This window comes from Camelus dromedarius, chromosome 8 (assembly GCF_036321535.1).
Source record: "Camelus dromedarius isolate mCamDro1 chromosome 8, mCamDro1.pat, whole genome shotgun sequence".
Lineage (NCBI taxonomy): Eukaryota > Metazoa > Chordata > Mammalia > Artiodactyla > Camelidae > Camelus > Camelus dromedarius.
The window spans coordinates 1,598,677-1,617,315 of NC_087443.1; the positions used below are offsets into that span (position 1 = coordinate 1,598,677).

Consider the following 18,639-nt stretch of genomic DNA (forward strand, 5'->3'; position numbering starts at 1 on the left):
ATAAGGGTTTGTGTTTTGTTGGCAGGCACAGTATTTTCTGGACTGTACACTGGAACACACACAAGGAGCCTGACTTACACAGGACACGCTGCACAGAGTGAGGAGGGAGGGGGCGGGGAGGGGGCAGGTCAAGGCTTCATTTTCCATCGGGTGACACCAGCTCTCAGCTAGGGTGCTGCTGCTTAAGAACACGCTACTATCGGATTAAAATGCTGCCACGGCCCATGCTGCGTGTAGGTGGTGCAGTAACAGAGATGGAGGATGGCTTTATGTCTGCATAAGGTACAGGAGCCACAGTCTCTTGTGATGTTAGCAAAAGAAATCCCATTGTAAGATGGAAAGTAAGGCTAACAATAAATAACGAAATGGTGTAAAATGTAGTTGAAAGTGCTCTCACAGTCTTGAATTTTTTGCAACAGTTGTATGAGGGCCAAATGTAGATGTTGTGAGGGGCAATCCTTCGGTTCCGCTTTTTAATTGTAAGGGGCTTACAATTTCCAACACTGTGATAAAGGGAGAGAATGTCAATGCTGTTGCTGCTGCTGAGTTCACTCTCCGAGTCTGAGAGTTCTCACCTACGAAATGAGTGTACAACGCACGCCGACCGCCTCGCCAGCCGTGCGCAATCTGCGTGGCCATTTTTATCAGCCGTGGGGAGGCTAGTCAGTCTCCCCAGCAGCAGTGGCAATACCACCAAACAAAGAAGAGAACAGAATGCCGAGGGGATAGAGCTGTTTGAACATACGTACTGAATGTGTTTATATTTTCAAAAAGCCACTTTAATTTTAATGTGCCAAAATATTTTAAAAAATAAGTATTTTCACTTGGAACTAGTATTAGACAGACCTTATTTATTCAAGCTACAGATAAAAAGTAATTTCTGTTTTAGAGATCTCATGAAGTTAACACACTTTTAAAGGCTTTTCTACTCACAGTTGGTTTTTCCAATTAACAGGAAAGTACACGAGTGTTTGCTTAAGTTCAATGAAAATAAAGTTGTCCTGACCTGGAAGTTTTACTTAGAATATCCACAGATATAGCTCAAAGTTTGCAGGCTTATCGCCAGACAAAGCTTGACTTAATTGTTAATAATTAATCATCAAAGCTGTTACTAACATTAATGAAATAAATGGGAAGACTGCTATATATATAAACAGCTGAACCACACAAAGAGGCTCTAGAGGACTGAGCTCCCCGTGCTGCAGGGTCTTGTCACGTCAGTATCTCCGCGGGGCAGAGACGCAAGGGGGAGGAGCACCGGATGTGGGGCTGCCGCAGCGAACAGTCCCGTCATCTGCCGTTAAGTGGACCCCAAGACCCCCTTGGCCATGGAGGAAGTGCTTCTGATTGCTAATCTTTAGAGGACTCAACGTCTACTTTGTATACGGCAAAACTGAAGGATTAAAGCTAATAAAAACATCTTTAAATAGTGAGAAGTCGAGTATTTGATTCCACGTGGGTAGTTGTAATGCTGTTGCTGAAATGGCTATAAATACGGCAGCTTCAACAGCATTACAATTCAACTGACAAAGAGTAAACATGTTAAGTGGATTCACAGTGAACATTCAGTTGGCGACTCCAGCGTGCTAGGCACTGTGCTAGGTGCAGCTTCTCTCCCTTCACTGCAGATTTCCAATAACCTACAAACGAGGCGATGCACAGCCCATCTGGTGGTCTGATGAACAACTGAGAAATTAAGGAGCTCGACCGCAGTCCTACAGCCGTCCACAGGTGAAGGACCTGACTTTAGTAAAGCTCCATAAACAGTCTTCACGTGTCTCCGGTGCGCTAGGCACGCTGTGGAGCACTGCAGGTAGAAAGACTAACAGACACGATTCCTGCCCTCAGGAAGCTCACGGTCAGGCAGCACACAGATCGTGTCGGCCCCACGCGGCCTTTCTGAACCCTGTGAGCCTCATACTTCACAGAGTTCGTATCAGGCATCGATCTTTGACTCAGTCAGTACACTTACTGTACGTTATTTAAACTGTGAACTCAGAACTTGGTTCATCAGTTTTAGAACCCAAGGAGAGCCGTACTCTAGATGCGTGGCTTTGGAAACATCAGTTCACCTTCCTGAGCCTGTTTCATCATTTTGCTGTGGAAATTAACCATCCCTTGACTTCTTTACTTCACAGGGCTGTGGGGAGAATCAAACTGGTTCAGGCAAGTACAGCTGCTCTGGAACAGGCAGAGCATGGTGGGAAATAAATGTGAAGTCTTAACGGCATAAAGTCGTAAGTTTTAAAACCTAGATTTCTAAAATAGAGAATTCCAGTGGGTTGTGGATATGATAAATCATTTATAAATCCATTTCATACATGTATTTAAATTAAGGTAACAACCTGACACCAGGGCATAAAATGCATTCCTAGATAATAAAAATGACCACCATGGGAAACTTGTTAGTACGGCCCATGGATTAATGAACAGAATTCAACTTAGAGGTTGGCCGTGGAGGAAAAGCTTTTGCTTTCAAGCATGACTTGCAGGTTGTCTCTCCCATAGACTTGTCTCTCTCTCTCCCTCTTTTTAATGGAGGGACTGGGGACTGAACCCAGGGCCTTGTGCATGCTAAGCACACGCTCTACCACAGAGCGAGACCCTCCCCACCTCACAGCTGCCTCTTAATGCCTTTCAGTTGCCATTATTCTAGTTGAAATCCTGACTGTCCTTCACCCGTTCCTTCCACCGACACCCTAACCGACCTCCGTGCCTTCAGCCTGGACACCCCTCTTACACCCTGTTGCTGACGACCAGTAAGGACACTCTTCCTGATGAACAGACGGACCCCCGTGACAGTGACTGTGAAGAGCACACTCTGAAGAAGGCCCTGCCGTCCAGCACCAACCAGAGCCCCCCAGCTGCCAGGGAGGAAGTCATGCTGGGCACCGCCTTTGGAGGACTCAGCGTCTAATTAGCCTCCTGGCATTACTGAGAAGTGAGGAATCCCCCCATTTCAATAGTAGTAGATTCTACTGGAAGCACCCGGAACAGAGAATGTAGGAATTTAATTCCAGTGGATCATCACACGAGACACAGTATCACCTCTGTGTTACTTAATGGCTCCCTGTGGTCTAGAAAGAAGGCGCACCCTCCTTGGCAGGGCAGGGAGGGCCTTCAGACTGTGCCTCCGTCCTCCAGTGGACTCACTGGTCTTCAGCCCACCAGCTGAGTAACTGTCCTCTGACGTTCTCTGTACCTTAAGCTTTGCACCAGCGGACCCCTTCCTGGGAAGCCTTTCTTTGCCTTCCTCCTCCACCAGATACGTCCGCCGCAGTGCTTCCCCCATCCCCGGCAGCTAAGTGTCAACTCAGTTCTCTCACTCATGCGGAGCACTGTTCGGTCGTCGTTTACAAGTCTGTCTGCCCACTATCTGGCCCCTAAAGAACTCCAGTGCCTAGGACAGTGTCTAGCACATAACAGTCACTCAGGTTGAAATGGGCGCTTTGAAGTTTAAGAACTACGCAAGGTTGTGGAGAAACCCTGTTCAGTGTCATGAGCCACAGGCTTTCCCTGAAGAGAGTCTACCCACAGGAACGGCAGAGCGGTGTAGCCGAACCTAGGGGTCAGCACTGGACCGTGCTGGTGAGAGGGCTGTCACAGTCCGCGGTGGGAGACAGCCAACAGATAATTAAGCACTAAAAACACTAACCAAGATTTGGGGAGCCAATATTTAAAGGATGCTTTAATTATCCTTTTGATTAATTAATTCAAATCAGTCCTTGCAGCTTTAACTTGACCATCAACTTCATGAGGTCACTATAAATATAACAGCAAGAACCTCAGTGCAGCACCTGGTCAGACACAGGTGGAAATTTAAAAAGCTTAACTTGCAGTTAATGTGTCACATAATATTTTTCAAAATCAAACAGTTTCTGAGGAATTGGATTGGCTTCAAACTTCCATCTTGCTTATGAGTCTAGGACCATTGCAGAATGATTAAAAATAAAAGCCAGAATCTTGTACTACAGTATAAGAAGCAGTTTGAAAGAAGGAAAATTGCACTTTCAAGCTCAGAATGAATTAGTAATGAGGTTCAATGGTACGGAGAAAAAAACAAATTAAAAATCCAAGGATGAAATGAAATTTCAAATATTCATATAAGTTTTTGGTTTTGAACGTCATTATACGTTAAAGAAAACACGTATGACTAAAGAGTATACGGGAAGGACAACAATGAGCACGTCACAGTCTACACACACTTGCTGAAGAGCCTTTTTTCTGAAACAAGAGGGAGGTCCAGGCTTTTGCAGAAGTGGGGGAAATTCGCTAAGGTGGGCCAGGGACGCAGGGCAAGCTGCACGGCGGCAGCAGCAGCAGCAGCAGCAGCAGCAGCAGGGGGATGCGCCATTTCGTGTGAGCCCTCACACAGCCGTCCTCCCGCATCCGCAGGGCAGAGGCAGCACTGTGCCACGCCCGCCATTCACGGGAGGGGCCCGAGCGTCTGGGGGTTTCGGTATCTGCAGAACCAGCCCCTCACAGACACCAGGGCACAGTTCTATACGAACTTGGAGGGGCACATCTTTCCTAATGGTATCTCAATGCCACATGAGAAATATGTGTAACCATAAGACGTTTTAAAGTGACATGAAGGCTTCAACAGTGAATGCAGAAATTGGTAACAGACTGGTGTCTCTGAAGGGAGACACTATGTTAAGTAAAGGGGCTAAAACTTCTACGGAAGCCAACATGCTGGACACAAAATAAGCCCCCAGAGACACCTGTGGGTTGGGGGGAGGGAGCTGGCAGGCGGAACCGGCACATTAGAGAGCAGGAGGCAGACCGCCTGCACTGCAGTCTTGACTCCACCACCTCCCTGGGTGACCCTCACAAGCCAGTAACCCTCTGCCCCTCTGTCTCCTGATTTATGTAACGGGCGAAAGGCCCCGTGGGGAAGTGGTGGGCATCAAAAAGCTCACGCGTTTTAAGTTGTCCATTTTCCATGGCTGTGTGATTTATGGTCATTCTGTCGTCAACAGGGAGAGACTCAGCTTCACAAAGACATTCGGCTAGAACAGCGGTTTAGGCCCATCAGACTGTTCTCTCAGCACTGAGTTTATGCAGCTCAGGCCTCAAGCTCTGAAGCCACGACATCACTAACAGATTCAGACTTTTTCAGCCTTTTCTGTGTTCCCCAAGAGGGATGGCTGATTTTCTTTCTTCTATGGGGGTACAGACTTTTCTTAACTGTTGCAGAGTCTTAAACAAAAGAATGGCCACGTAATGGAGATTTAAAAATAACATGCCCAAGGTGGCGTCAGCAGAGGCGTGCTCAAGCTGGGACACAGCACACAACTCAGAGGATTAATGGGCAGTCGTCACTGGCTCTCCTGTCAGGTCTCGATCAAGGCAACAGCGTGTCCTGGGGAAGCACCGCGCGCTCGCGGCAGCCGTGTGGCCACACTAGGGACCGGCCCGGCAGTGGCTTCCCTTCGTCATCACTGTTGGACGTAACGCCTATCAAAGACGACGTGGCGATGGCAGTGCTATCTGTGTTACTGTGTGCGTCTGTCTGCAGAGTAAATGTTTGCTTCTCTTTCTACTGTTCTTGCAATTAGGTCTTAAGAATGAGAATTTGTTTTTATGTTAGAGGGTTGTTAATGTGTGGTACTTTGAAAGCAATAGAGAAAAGCTCTGTAGCTCCCTCAGTACTTGGCAGGGGACCGGCCGAGCCCGACAGCCAGGAGGAGACAGGGCTGTTCCCGGGCCGCCTGGACCCCCACTGGTTTCCTGGCACCAATGGGTGCAGCCATAAAGCCACAGCATGTCCAGCACAGAAGGGCCACGGGGGACGACTGCACACGTCTGTGACTCACTTGTTTACACACAACCGCAAACACGGGGTCCACAGAAACGTTTTAAAATGAAAGAACAGAACGAAACAAATCCAAAAACATAATTTAAATGTTTGTGGCCCCTTCATGTCTCATCTGTTAATCACTGCACAACCTCACAGAAAGAAAAAAAAAAGGAAAGCTTGAAATAGAAATTTAAAAAAAACCATGATGCAGAACAATGGCAAGTAAACAATCTACTCGTTAAAACGGTCTATGAAAGGAAAAAAAATGCACAAAACTGTCACTATTAAAGCTGTACACAAAGTTAACAAATCAAGGAGCAAAAAAAGAAAAGCCAGCACATTTTTAATAATTACCACGCTCATGAGTGATGACTGAGGAAGGGAGGGTGGTACATTTACAGTAGTCGAAAGAAAAGGAAATGAGGAGAAAGAAAGAAGTTGAGATTTTGTTTTTGTTTTGCTGTTTATAAGGAAATTAAATAGAAAACGTGTTAATCAACTTGGGCAATTACTTCTGTGTGTCTTTTACAAAGAATAAACCAACCAGACCGATCTCATGTTGGGAAGTGAACAAACCTCCTATCAGATGGTCACTCTCACCGAGTTATCTCTGACTTGGGACACACACCGTTACTCCAGTCTTATCTGGCTGACAAAAAACAGGAGGCCCTAAAGCAAACCTGCGAGGCCGCTGATTCTCTGTGAGAGCTGCCGGGAACAGTGACCGTGAATGACTGCTGGGACTGCGTCCACGGCCTCGGGAACACTAGGTAATTACTGTCAGGAAAAGGAAACTGATGTCTAATTCCGAGAGAGGGAAGGCAGACTCTGGACAGAGAATTCTTCCATTTTCAGTTACTTCACACCTGGGCAGCGCCCAGGACTCCTGTGAGACATCAGAGGTGTGCAGACAATGGGACCTGAGATTTGCAGAGGCTCTGGGTTCCCTGGATGGGTCCCCCAGGCCAGGCGCTGTAACGTCGGCACAAGCGTTTGTCAGGAAGAGATTTGGCTTAATATACATTTTCAGAAAACCTAAATAAATCTGGAATACCACAGGTGGCTTCTCTTGAAGGAAGCCAATCCAATTAAGTAATGGTATGACTGATACTCGATGGCTGAACCTACACATTCAAATGCCAAGCAGAAAATAAAATCACAGGAGCAATCTCTACAGTAGCAGCAGGGTTAAAATACGTATAAATGATCGTCTTTAGAATACAGGAAGAAAAATGCGGCTAATTCTTTGTCCTATTGTGAGAACAAAAATATACAGAGATAATTAGAGTGATTAGTTAATTCTAAAATATTTCAGAAAGCCAAGCCGACTACAAATGGCAGAGGGGAGAAAATTTATTTTTTGCAGTGAGGTTAGTTTTATAGAAGACCCAATGTTCCAAAAACTAATACACTGATAAGGTGACAACTCCAAACCAGACCAAACGAGCAAAAACAGATAAACACACAGGGCCTTACTGCAACTAAATTAATTTAAAAATCAAACACAGAATAATAAAAACAAATCAAAACCAAAAATATTGAAGATTTTTGTCTTAATAAATATTGAAACGAATGTGCCACAATAGTTACTTCTGCTTTAAATGTGCTGCGTGCTGAACTGCCCAGTTTGTACGTGTATTTCTAGACGGCAAAGCTCTAAGATGATGTGAGTCGTTACTTTTGTGTGCACGTAAGTTCAGTGATCAGAGTTATTTACACACAAAAATCACTCCTTAATTTATTTCACTAAAGCACTTGGACTTGCAAAGACACGTGGGCATGTGAGACGGAAGGGTCCCTGTGCTAAGGAGGGCTGGCAGGGACACCGGGGGCGGAAGGCCTGAAAGCATCACTGCCCCAAGGAGACTGAAGCGGCCTGGCAGTTACTCACGGGGCCCAGGAAAATCAAACGTTTCCTGATTTGGGTCACCCATGTGTCCTGTAATTGTACTGGTAATTCTCTAGTAAGGGACCTGTATCTACTCCCAGCTCAGGGGAGGAAGGGCCACCGACAGCAGGTCTGGAACAAAAAGGAGTCAGCGACCATCACGGACGGGTGGGCTTGTGTGAGTGTCCTACCAGGGACTCTCAAGTGAGTCCCAGAAGCTCTTCATCCACTGAAGACAGCCCTGTGTCTCTCCGCACTGAAAAGGTACCGACAATGGACTCACTTCAGGAGAGAAGCGGGGACAGGTGATGCTACTGTAAGTCATAAGTGGTCAATACCTGATCCTTCTTCCGTCACCATCCCGAGTCCCTCGGCTTTGTTCTGTCGCTCAAATGCATTGAGGTCGAGGACGCTGCAACAGCAAGGAGAAAACGCTGAGAGGGCCCGCAGACAACCCCCTTCCTCAGGGGAGCAAGTGTCTGAAAAGACGAACCAAACGTCACACACGCTGAGAGCACACCCCACTTCAGCGGCTGCCAACCACACTTCTAGACCAGCCTCTCTCGGGGGCCCGCACTGAACTGAGCCGCGGGAAAGTCAGGCACATGGCGTCAGAGGCTTCCAGCTTCGGGAGAACACTACAAAGTTAGCACACATACTGAAACGTAATTACAAAGATCATGTTTTTTCCAGTTGGAATAGCTTATCATGTTAAGCATGTGTCATGTTCCTTAGTCAAATGTTGCCCGAATGATTTTAAATACTGTAAAAAAAAAAATGGAAAATGGTGACCATAAACTAGCTGGTTAAGGACCATTTATTTAGGGAAGATGAGAAGTGGTCTAAAAAGCTCCCAGATCAAATGAAAGGGCATTTTCTTTTTTGTCTTTTAAAAATCACACACGACTCATTTTCAAGGATGCAAAATACATGTTAATTCTCCAAGGTCCGTACTTAAACCACGGGAAGACTAGTTTAAGACACTGTTAACATAGAGTAAGTTAGTAATTAAGACGTTACTAACATCTGACAAGACAGGCTGTAAGCCACCACCTTTCGCCCCACTTTAAAGTGCGTTTAATCACTGAAAAATGCTTCTGTGCACAAGTACCGTCAGTAACGTGACGCCACGACCGTGAGAGACAACCACTGAGTGGACCCACGGCGAGGGAGGCGCGTCCTTACCTGCACGACTGCATCAGGCCCGCCAGGCTCTGAAAGAAGCCCACGTCCTTTTTCTCCTTGAGGTAGTCGAGCATTTTCTACAGCAAATACATAAACCAGATGGCCACTGAACACAGGCTTGTTTTTTGTTAAATAGGTAAAGAAATAAGAAGAACATCCTTTCTGCTCTGACATAAAGAGTCAAAACCCCAGTGCAGACAGACATGCCGGACACCGTCTTTACCAGGGAATGGTGACAAGCGTGCCACAGAGAGAAAGCTGCAGGACATAAGCACGGCTCGGGACGAGGGAGCTGCTTTGCAGAACACCGTCAGCAGCACACATGTCCGGGGGAAATACTGCTCTCAATCCTCCTCAAGTCACTGTGAGGGTTTGGAGGTTCAGATACTAAGTTCAAGCTTCCTGGGAAGAAGGCCCACCCGGACGCCCCTCACAGACCCCCACACAGAAGTGGGCTCCTCTGACGGCACTGCGGCCCGAGGGCTGTGACCACCACGTGCTAACGTTGCAGACAGAGATTCCGTTTCCATTACTAGGGTCTTGAAACCCCCGGAATCATTTTTCTCCTCTGTTCTCAGAGTGATGTCCAGATTCTGTGGTCAAAGCTCTGGTTAAATAAAAACGCAAAAAGTGCTAAAGCAATGGTGCTCCGTCTTGCTAGTGCATTGTTACCTGCCACAGCGAAACAGCCACTTCGAATGTGGATAAAACGAGCTGGAGGTTTACAGTAAGAAGCTCATACAAGATGATAGGAAGACAGAAGGCACACCAAAGGTTTTAAGAACACAAAGATGCTGCCCATCTCTGGATCCTGAGACAGTCTGGTTATCAGCGCTGTCTAGAGGGGGCTTAGCCAAGCAGTCAGAATTTGGCAGTCATCTATTTCCAGAATAATATAAAACCAAGTATGTGAAGGCTGCATATACCCTGCCACACGCATGGTGTGCACGTATGTGTGCATGTGTGTGTATACATACGCACACACCTACACATGCATAGATACACACACACACACACACAGAGCCGTTTAGGGTATGTGTGTGACAATTTATTGGTCTAATAAAACACGAAGCATTTATTAATCATTGGTCTTTTAAAACAAACTGAATTCGGCTTACAGGGTGGAAGGGAAGCAGTGGACTGTACACCTGAAGGTTTGGAGCACAAAGAAGAGATCTGCACAGACAAGTACATTTACTACATGATCTCTCACGGCTCCTTCTGGCTCCGAGGATTTCTGAATATGTACACTATACAAACTAAGGTCTTTTGAAGCAATGCAGAATCAAGGGGAATTATTTCTTGATTAAGTCTTGTGGAGAGATTAGGCAGGTTCTTTATTTTTCCTTTTTTTTTAAGTCACGCAGTCACTGACTATGGGAATCAAAAAGAACACCTGTCAATTAGATGAGAAAAAAATTCACCTTTATTTTTACTAAATTCTAACTGAACTTCAGCATCACTTTCAACTAGAAACCTGACGACAAACACAAACAGGATCAGTAGTGACGATGATTCTGACCCCAGTGACAATTCAGACATTTTCATATTGCATGACAGCCGTCGGAGCTACTTAAAATCATTTACACTGACCCTTTCTTCTCAGCAATTATTAGAACAAGCACTAGGTCCTTTATTTAATGAGTTCATAAAGAAACACATAAGGCTTTATCAAAACCCTGTTTTATAATATTTTGATAACCACAATTCAATATATTTGGTTTTCTTTGTAAACCTGTGTCATTTACTTTGTGTGCTTAGAAACCGAGAGGAGGCCAGAAGTGTCAACCAACTGTCAGAGGCTTAGAAAAAAAAAAGGAGGAGCTTATTAGCGCTCTGGCCGAGATTACGTCTCCTATAGACTCTTCTACTTCTAACGTGTAATGATTATACTTACAGCAAAAAGTACACAATTTGAGAAAAAGGTAGAGAGGAATTTTTCAACTATTCTGAGTTACTACCTAACCCAGTCCAAATCTTTACCAGCCCCAAAGCAGCCTTCACCGTTTCCCTGCTTCCCTTTCCTTGGGCTCCAGGGTCTTCCAGAAGCACATGCATGGCCCTGTCCCACTGCAGCGACTCTGAGGTTCACAGCAACTTGAAGTCAAGCCTTCCAAGGCTCTCCGTGGCCTCCCTTTCCCTCAGTTAGCCCTTTCCCTGCCTCCCTAGAACTTTCCCAAGGAAGAATAGTATCAGCTTCCTGTTCATAAACTATTCTTCCTCAAACAGAAGCCAAGATACGAAAATAAGAGGAAGATTTTAGTTTTAGCATAACACAACCTGATACTTAAATTATGTTGTGTTTTGCTGTTTTTCAAGGAGCATAAGAATTTTTTCCTAGCTTAGAGCCACACTTCTGCCCAGCAAATGGTGTCCCCAGAGGTATGCGGTACACCCTTGTGACAGTCTGTTCCTGACAGTCTACTCGAATGCTCTTTTTCTAACATATACACAGACCTTGGCTGTCAGCTGGGTATAGAGGTTGCATCCTTTGCCACAAATGGGTGAAGTATCCAAGTCCAGAAACTGTCTAACTTTTAAACGAGCATAGTTATAAAACTTGGTTGGGAAGTGATTTTCTCATATCTTCAGAGGACAGAAAGAATTATTAAGTAGAAAAATCCTTAACAGTGCGTTCTGCTTACCTGTTAACCTAGGAGCCAGCTTCATACGGCATACATAACAAAATCTTTAGAGTCAATCAATGAATAAAATACGTTACCAAACTAGGCTCCCTAGGTAAAACTATTTTTCACTACTGAAACAAGCCAGCTGGTTTATGCTGACTTATTCACATAAAGTGCACCATATGACATGACTTCAGATTTCTAAAGAGAGTTCCTTTCCCACACAGGTGTTCACCGCGCTACCCAGAAGATATTCGGATACTGGGGACAAGATGACCTTAAAATAAAGGCACATTTTACACAGAAGATGCACAAGTGTACAACTAATAATTATTTCAGGATAAGTAAAACAGCCCAATAGGATGGCTACAGGGTCGTCTGTTTGCAAAGCACACTCTGTGGGCGGCTTATCGACATTACCTGCTGCACTGTGGAGTTCCCGCCATTTAAGACAGCAATCCCGAGTCTCAGAGTAGCAGCCACCATGGGTCCAGTCTCACCTAGAAAGCACAAGAAACAGTGCCCCTTGCAGCGCTTCGCCTGCCCCATCAACAGGTTCCATCTCAAAACGCGCACCTCACCAGTCATCATCACCCCACTGCTCATCTGTATGTGGTGGGGGGGACCGACTGACACTGCTCGTCTGCATATGGCTGGGGGGACAGACTGACACTGCTCGTCTGTATACGGTGGGGGGGACAGACTGACACTGCTCGTCTGTATACGGTGGGGGGGACAGACTGACACTGCTCGTCTGTATACGGTGGGGGGGACAGACTGACACTGCTCGTCTGTATACGGTGGGGGGGACAGACTGACACTGCTCGTCTGTATACGGTGGGGGGGACAGACTGACACTGCTCGTCTGTATACGGTGGGGGGGACAGACTGACACTGCTCGTCTGTATACGGTGGGGGGGACAGACTGACACTGCTCGTCTGTATACGGTGGGGGGGACAGACTGACACTGCTCGTCTGTATACGGTGGGGGGGACAGACTGACACTGCTCGTCTGTATACGGTGGGGGGGACAGACTGACACTGCTCGTCTGTATACGGTGGGGGGGACAGACTGACACTGCTCGTCTGTATACGGTGGGGGGGACAGACTGACACTGCTCGTCTGTATACGGTGGGGGGGACAGACTGACACTGCTCGTCTGTATACGGTGGGGGGGACAGACTGACACTGCTCGTCTGTATATGGTGGAGGGGACAGACTGACACACTAAAAAGTACTAAAGGAGTATTAATGCATATTTTGCCATCAATGTTTTTACTACATTCTGTGTAATATTTCCATGAATTGAAACTATCTGAGTGCAAAGGAAAAACAAATAGGAAGAAACAACTGACTTTGAAATACTGACACCTAAGATTCAAAACTAACCACATGTACTAAAATAATATTGAAGTGAGTATGAGCTACTTAAAATTTTCTAAAGAAAATTTCTTTCCCTTCTCCCTCAATACTATGTTTGAACAATTTTTATAATTTTCATTTCATCACTTTTACCTTACCATGTTTATAGTCTTGATTTATTAGGATGACTTGTTGCAATTTTAAGTTATTCAAATAATAATAAAAAAAATTTTAAATCCAACTAGTTGTCTATAATTTAGTGTATTATAGTCCACTTTTACGCTGGCTACCTCTACTTATCCTAGAAATGAAATAATCTCTGTATTTGGAGAGAGGCGCTTAATAACCACCAAAACTTTTCCATTCCATGACTAAGAGTGAAAAAAAAAAAGTCTTCACAGAGACAATATTACTGGCTATTGAAAAATAAAATAGTACTTTAATTGTGAAAAATGGCTCACTTAAAAAAATCTACGCATTTATACCCAGGGCCCTGAGGGCCAGGTCCACGTGGCCTGTCTCTGCGAACAGCTTTACTGGTACAGAGCCACACCACTTGTGTACCAATTGTCTCCAGCTGCAGCTCAGAGTTGCCACAGGGCCCTGGATGGCTCACCACGCTGGAAATGTTTACTCTCTGGTACCTCACAGGAAAACGTCTGCCCAGCCCCGATTTAGTTTGCTAGAGTTGTGTCCCAATATAACTTCAAAAACTGAATGAACAGAAATAAAATACACCTTTTAGTAAGTCTCTGATTAAAAAAAAAAATCAACACTGGACACAGTCTAGGCTAGCTTGCCTTTGTTAAGTCACCTGACCTAGTCACAAGTAAGAAAATCCAGGGACTAAATAAAGCAGGAGAATGTAAGTCAAACCCGGGGCAGGAGCCCTCCGGGCAGGGCAGGGCAGGGCAGGGCAGCTCACCTTTGCTGGCGCTGAGGGTCTGCAGCACCATCTCGGCAGCGCCGCGGTCATGCAGCCTGGCTTGCTGGTACAGAAGCTTCTGCTTCTCCATTTCCTTTTCCTGAACACAAATCCCAACCGTTTATGTTGTGGCTGTCATTAAGCAGAGCGGCTTAATAAACTGTATTTTTCAGTCATCTCTTCATGTATGGGCTCTATGACAACATTATGGACCATTTCAACACCAACAATGTTATTCAACAGGTGGTAACGGATTCAACTCTTGGGTTTTTTTTTCCCCTTTATATTTCTCATGATATACTTTTGGTACTGGTTGATCAGGATGAATTTTCTCAATTGTAATTATTTGATTAGTCCAAAACCTGTATCAGAGTTTTGAAGGACTGTACTTCATCACTGAAACTTTCACTTTCTGAATTATGCATTTGTGCATAAGTTTGTCACGTTTTTAATCATCTCCCAAGTCATGGCCATAACTTGATACTGCTCAGCAAATGGCTCGAGTAGGAGGTTATCACGGAATGACAGAGAAACATTAACTGAGACGTGTTGGAGTATAAGCAAAATTGAAAGCTGATATGCAGAGAAGGGCAGGCTTCAGCTAAGTGGTGGACTTACGGCACACATCCCCCCAGGCCCGCCCCCCGAGGACAAAAGAAGCAGTGTGCCTTTATATTTTGTATCCTCCGGTGGTAACAAACGATACTGCACGGCACTGCTAGAGCGACGGCTGGACTTGGCTCTTTCCCACTTAAACTACCACTGAAAGCACACAGATGGGAATAGAAGTAAAATATAAAGGCACAGCAAGTTCAAGACGGGTAGGATCATTCACTTGAGCTATCCAGTTCGCTGGAATTAGACGGAACCAAGCAGTGTAAGTTGCAGGATGGAAGTTGCATAGAGCCCGAGGACAGCGAGTCCATCCCATGGCGTGGAGAGAAGCTGAGTCAACGGGACATGAAACAATTAGTATCATGTCCATAAACACAACGGCCAAACAGGTATGACCTAAGAGCAGGAAGAGCTGCAGCAGAAGTAGCCAGGGTGACAGCTTTGCTGCCGTAAACTTTCCATCCAAAGTACGGAAAATAGACACTGGAAGATGGAAGAGGTTTAAAAAATGAAGGCTTGCTAGTTACAGAATATGAAAAATAAAGGAAACTAAAAAGAGGGGGAAAAGAAATGGGCTCAAACAAATGAAAAAAAAAAAAAAAAGAAAGAAACCTTTAAATCAAAAGCAACCAACACAGACATTTATGCTGTTACCAGAGAGTTCTCGCCGAGGCTGGCAAATTTGTCTCTTAAATCTTTGATAATATCGTGCTGCGAAAACAAAATTGATCAGGGTTTTTTTTCACACTATAGTTAGAGCTCCTGTGGTTAAATTTTTATTTTTTCTTAAATTATGTGATAGGCCTAAATGGATGCAGAGAAAAGAAAAAAAAAGGCAGCTTTGCTTTATACGTAGCCATGCTAACATCTAAAAGGTTTGCCTTCATGTTTAAACCTCTTCCTGTGAAGTCAAAAACAAAACGAAAACAAAACCACATGGACACACAAAACCATATTGTCATTACAACACGGCCTCAGGAAAACTGAAAGGAGCCCCTTGCGCCTGCTCTTCAGGTGTTGTTGAAAATTGGTGAGCAACATTTGATTCTTCCTTTTAGACCCAACAATCTTTCACTTTCCTCCCATTTTCAGAGCTACTGGTGGAACTTTTATTTCCCAGCTTAACCCGCTCCCTTTGTAAAGAGTGTTCCAGTAAAACAATGGTGAGAGATTACTGGCTTAAGGAACTGCACCATTATTTTCATCACCTAGAGAGGCAAGGGAGTTAGAAAGAGCAGCTCTGCTGGCTCAGTAGAACATACAAAGGTAGCCATCAGGAAACCCAAAGAAGATGCAAGAGGGCAGTATGCCACATAGCTTTGAGGAGAAACAAAAACCAAAACTCTTTGCCATTTATGCTCCCAAAGAAGACAGACCAGCTCAAAGGTCTGCCACAGCAGCTTGTGGAACAGGATCTAAGGTCCTAGCAACCTCTTCGGGAACTGAGACCACTCATGATGGATGGACCTCTGGAGGGTCAAGAAAGACTGGACATCAAATCGCCTTCTTTAAAAAGTAAACTCCCTGAGCAAAGATCGCTCTCATTTTTCTTACGTAACATCTACCTGTCAATAATAACAGTAAATATTTTAGGGGAGATGAGACTCATTTGAAAAAAAAATATTGAGCAAAAATAGATATACTGATTCAGAAGCAGGAAAGCCAGATTTCATAAAGACAGATGGGGCCAGCTACTCTTTTCAATTTCTTGTTAGACTGAGTTGGAAGCTCTCTCTTCAGAATATCTTTAATATTACTTCTTTTCGTACCTTGTGTTCCTTTGAGAACTGCTTCTGGGGATATAATTGAATCTCCTCACTGGAAATTTTATCACTACATAAAAAAATAAAACCTTGAAAGCTAAAGCTAAACTAGAAAATTTTTAGGCAATAGAATCATGGGTTATGTAGAAAGGAAAAAATTCTTTCATTCCAAATTTACTGCAGATCAGCTTTTCCAAGCGAACTGGAGACAGATCTTTTAAAAGTATCTTACTCAAGGAAATAGCACCTTAAAAGTACCTTTTTCAAAGTAGGGTTCCTCATCCCACCCCATTCCATATTCTGCTTAAACTGCCAAAGGGCCTTAAACACTATACCTTCAACCTGTAGTTTAGTCTTCAAATTTTTCCAACGTTACAAAGGGAGGTTAAGGGAAAGAAGATTTAAATTAAAAAGGAGCAGCTCCACAATTTAAATTTTCCCTTAGGCAAAAAGTTCTGATTGCCAAAAGCAACCAAGAATTACCAGCTGTTTTCTGAATAAGATTGTTGCGAGTCTTTCCAAGGTCAAGGGTGATCATATATCTGACCTATGATAAAATCAGTCATTGAATGGAAGCATTCAACATCATGATTTGCTTTTAGTATAACTGAAGTTTGTAATAAAATTGCTAAAAATCTTCCATTTTGTCTAAAAGTTTCTCAAGCTTTCAGCACTTGATGGGGGGGGGCGGTAGGGAAAGGCTTGAAGAAAAACATCCATTCAATTCTTCAAAAACTTGCCTTATAAGAGAAAAAATGCTGAGATAAGACTAAATTATACCAGCCCTTGTTTCTTGGTGGAGAAAATAGTTTATCCCCATCAAATGAAGATGCAAATATGATTTAAACCAGGGCAGACTGATGACAGCAAAGAAATTCACTTTGTTTCTGAGGGACCTTTCTAGTTTATGGGCATTTAGGGCAGCACGGTACATCACAGGCTGAGGGTGCCAACCAAGTCTACACTCTGAGCATCACCCCAAAGGAGCCACTGGCTTGTGCTTTTTTGGTACTTCTAAGCCTTCAGCAACTATTGAAAAAGTTATCATAATCTTTTCCTCTTAAATTTCATGTGCAAGCTAGTTACAGTATAAGTGAACAGAAGTTTCCAGGAGCTGAACTCTTTCTGAAAGTATTTCCCATAATGTAGTAATGTTGTAAGTCAATATTAAATAATTTTATCTGGCATCTGAAACGTAGTCATAATCTACAAGGTGATGTTGAATCTTAACATTACCAAAAAAAAAAAAGACTGGAATATAGAAGATTTAATTGGATAACTTAAGGACAAAGCTGAAAGACAGGGATATGGTACTAACAGTTTGGTTTAAAATAAAAACAGGCCAACTCACACTAAGGAAAATCGAAAGTATAGACAGCAGTCACATCTCCAGAACTCCAACTAGTTCTGGTCTTTGTTCTAGCTTCCAAAACTAGAGGAGTCATACTCATAAAAAGATGACTCACGGCATCAGGGAAACACTTACAAGATTGTAACTTTACTCAATGATAGATGATTCCACAAGTTTTTTTAAATTTAATTTTTAAAAATTAAATGAACATGGAGGTTTCTAGAAGTAAAGCTCCATGAGGAAAGGGGCCATAGCTGGTTTGCTTATTAAACACAGTACACATATACTGTGCATCCAGTACAGTTCCCTGCACATAAAAAATGTTCAAGAAAGTGTAAATGAATGAGAGAACTAGATAATGTGCTATCATGTAGTATGCAAAATTAATCCAAAGTTTTACAAATATTATCTTTCCTTTGAAGAGCTACAAAGCTAGTACAATGTGAAAATTTTATTTAGTTTACTTTTAGTATAGGGTCCAAAAAGTCTAGATTTATACACATACAAAAAATAACAATTCTCAAATTGTAGCTTTTGGCTTATTTTTCTGTCTGTACCTTTCATTACTGTCCATTCTCTTTGTTGTTGAACCGTCGCATAGTAAGTAACCTTCTAGAGTTCTACTTCTCAATAGGATGATCATGTTTCTAATGTTCTCTTTAAGTAAGAAAATTTTTAAAAATGTGGCTTACCCAAAGCAAACTTCATTTAAATGCCTAAGATTTACTAACATATAAGAGACAACAAAAACACTGAACCAGAGAAATGCAGCTTAGCTACCGCGCTGGAGGCTCTCAAAGTGGTCAGATGTGTTGCGTAGTGTGACTTTACGGCTGACTTCTTCCTGTATCAGATACACTTCCATTTCGTTTGGAATTCTGTTTCCCCTGGATTCAGCATATTTAGAACTAATTAATACTATGCTAAAGCACTGAAACCAGCTGATCTGAAACGGTTTTCTATTTCAAGGTCCTGCTGACAAAACTTAGGCTACGCCACCAAAAGCTCCGTTAAGAAAGTACAACATGAAGGAATGAGTGACTCTAGAATCAGAGGTTATCAAATTAGCCAAGTGAGGCTGATCTGTCACAAGAGGGTGTGTTTATCCTGAGCACAGT

The 18,639-nt window shown here is 43.8% G+C and overlaps 1 protein-coding gene across 15 annotated transcripts in view; it reads right to left on the bottom strand.

Moving 5' to 3' along the window:
• The window catches only part of RYR2 (ryanodine receptor 2), a 543,353-nt gene that overhangs the window by 43,617 nt on the left and 481,097 nt on the right, over positions 1-18,639 (bottom strand). For 13 of the 15 annotated variants that reach the window (XR_010381799.1, XM_064487828.1, XM_064487826.1 and 10 more), the window contains 4 exons: positions 13,793-13,892; positions 11,924-12,003; positions 8,877-8,953; positions 8,030-8,103 (listed from right to left, as the gene is read on the bottom strand). Coding sequence is in view for 14 of the 15 variants with exons in the window: in XM_064487828.1 (XP_064343898.1) it covers positions 8,030-8,103; positions 8,877-8,953; positions 11,924-12,003; positions 13,793-13,892 (331 nt within the window). In the remaining variant the exon portion in view is untranslated. Of the gene's footprint in view, positions 1-6,157; positions 6,176-8,029; positions 8,104-8,876; positions 8,954-11,923; positions 12,004-13,792; positions 13,893-18,639 lie in introns of all 15 variants that reach the window. The other 2 variants (XM_064487824.1, XM_064487817.1) reach the window with 1 other exon arrangement.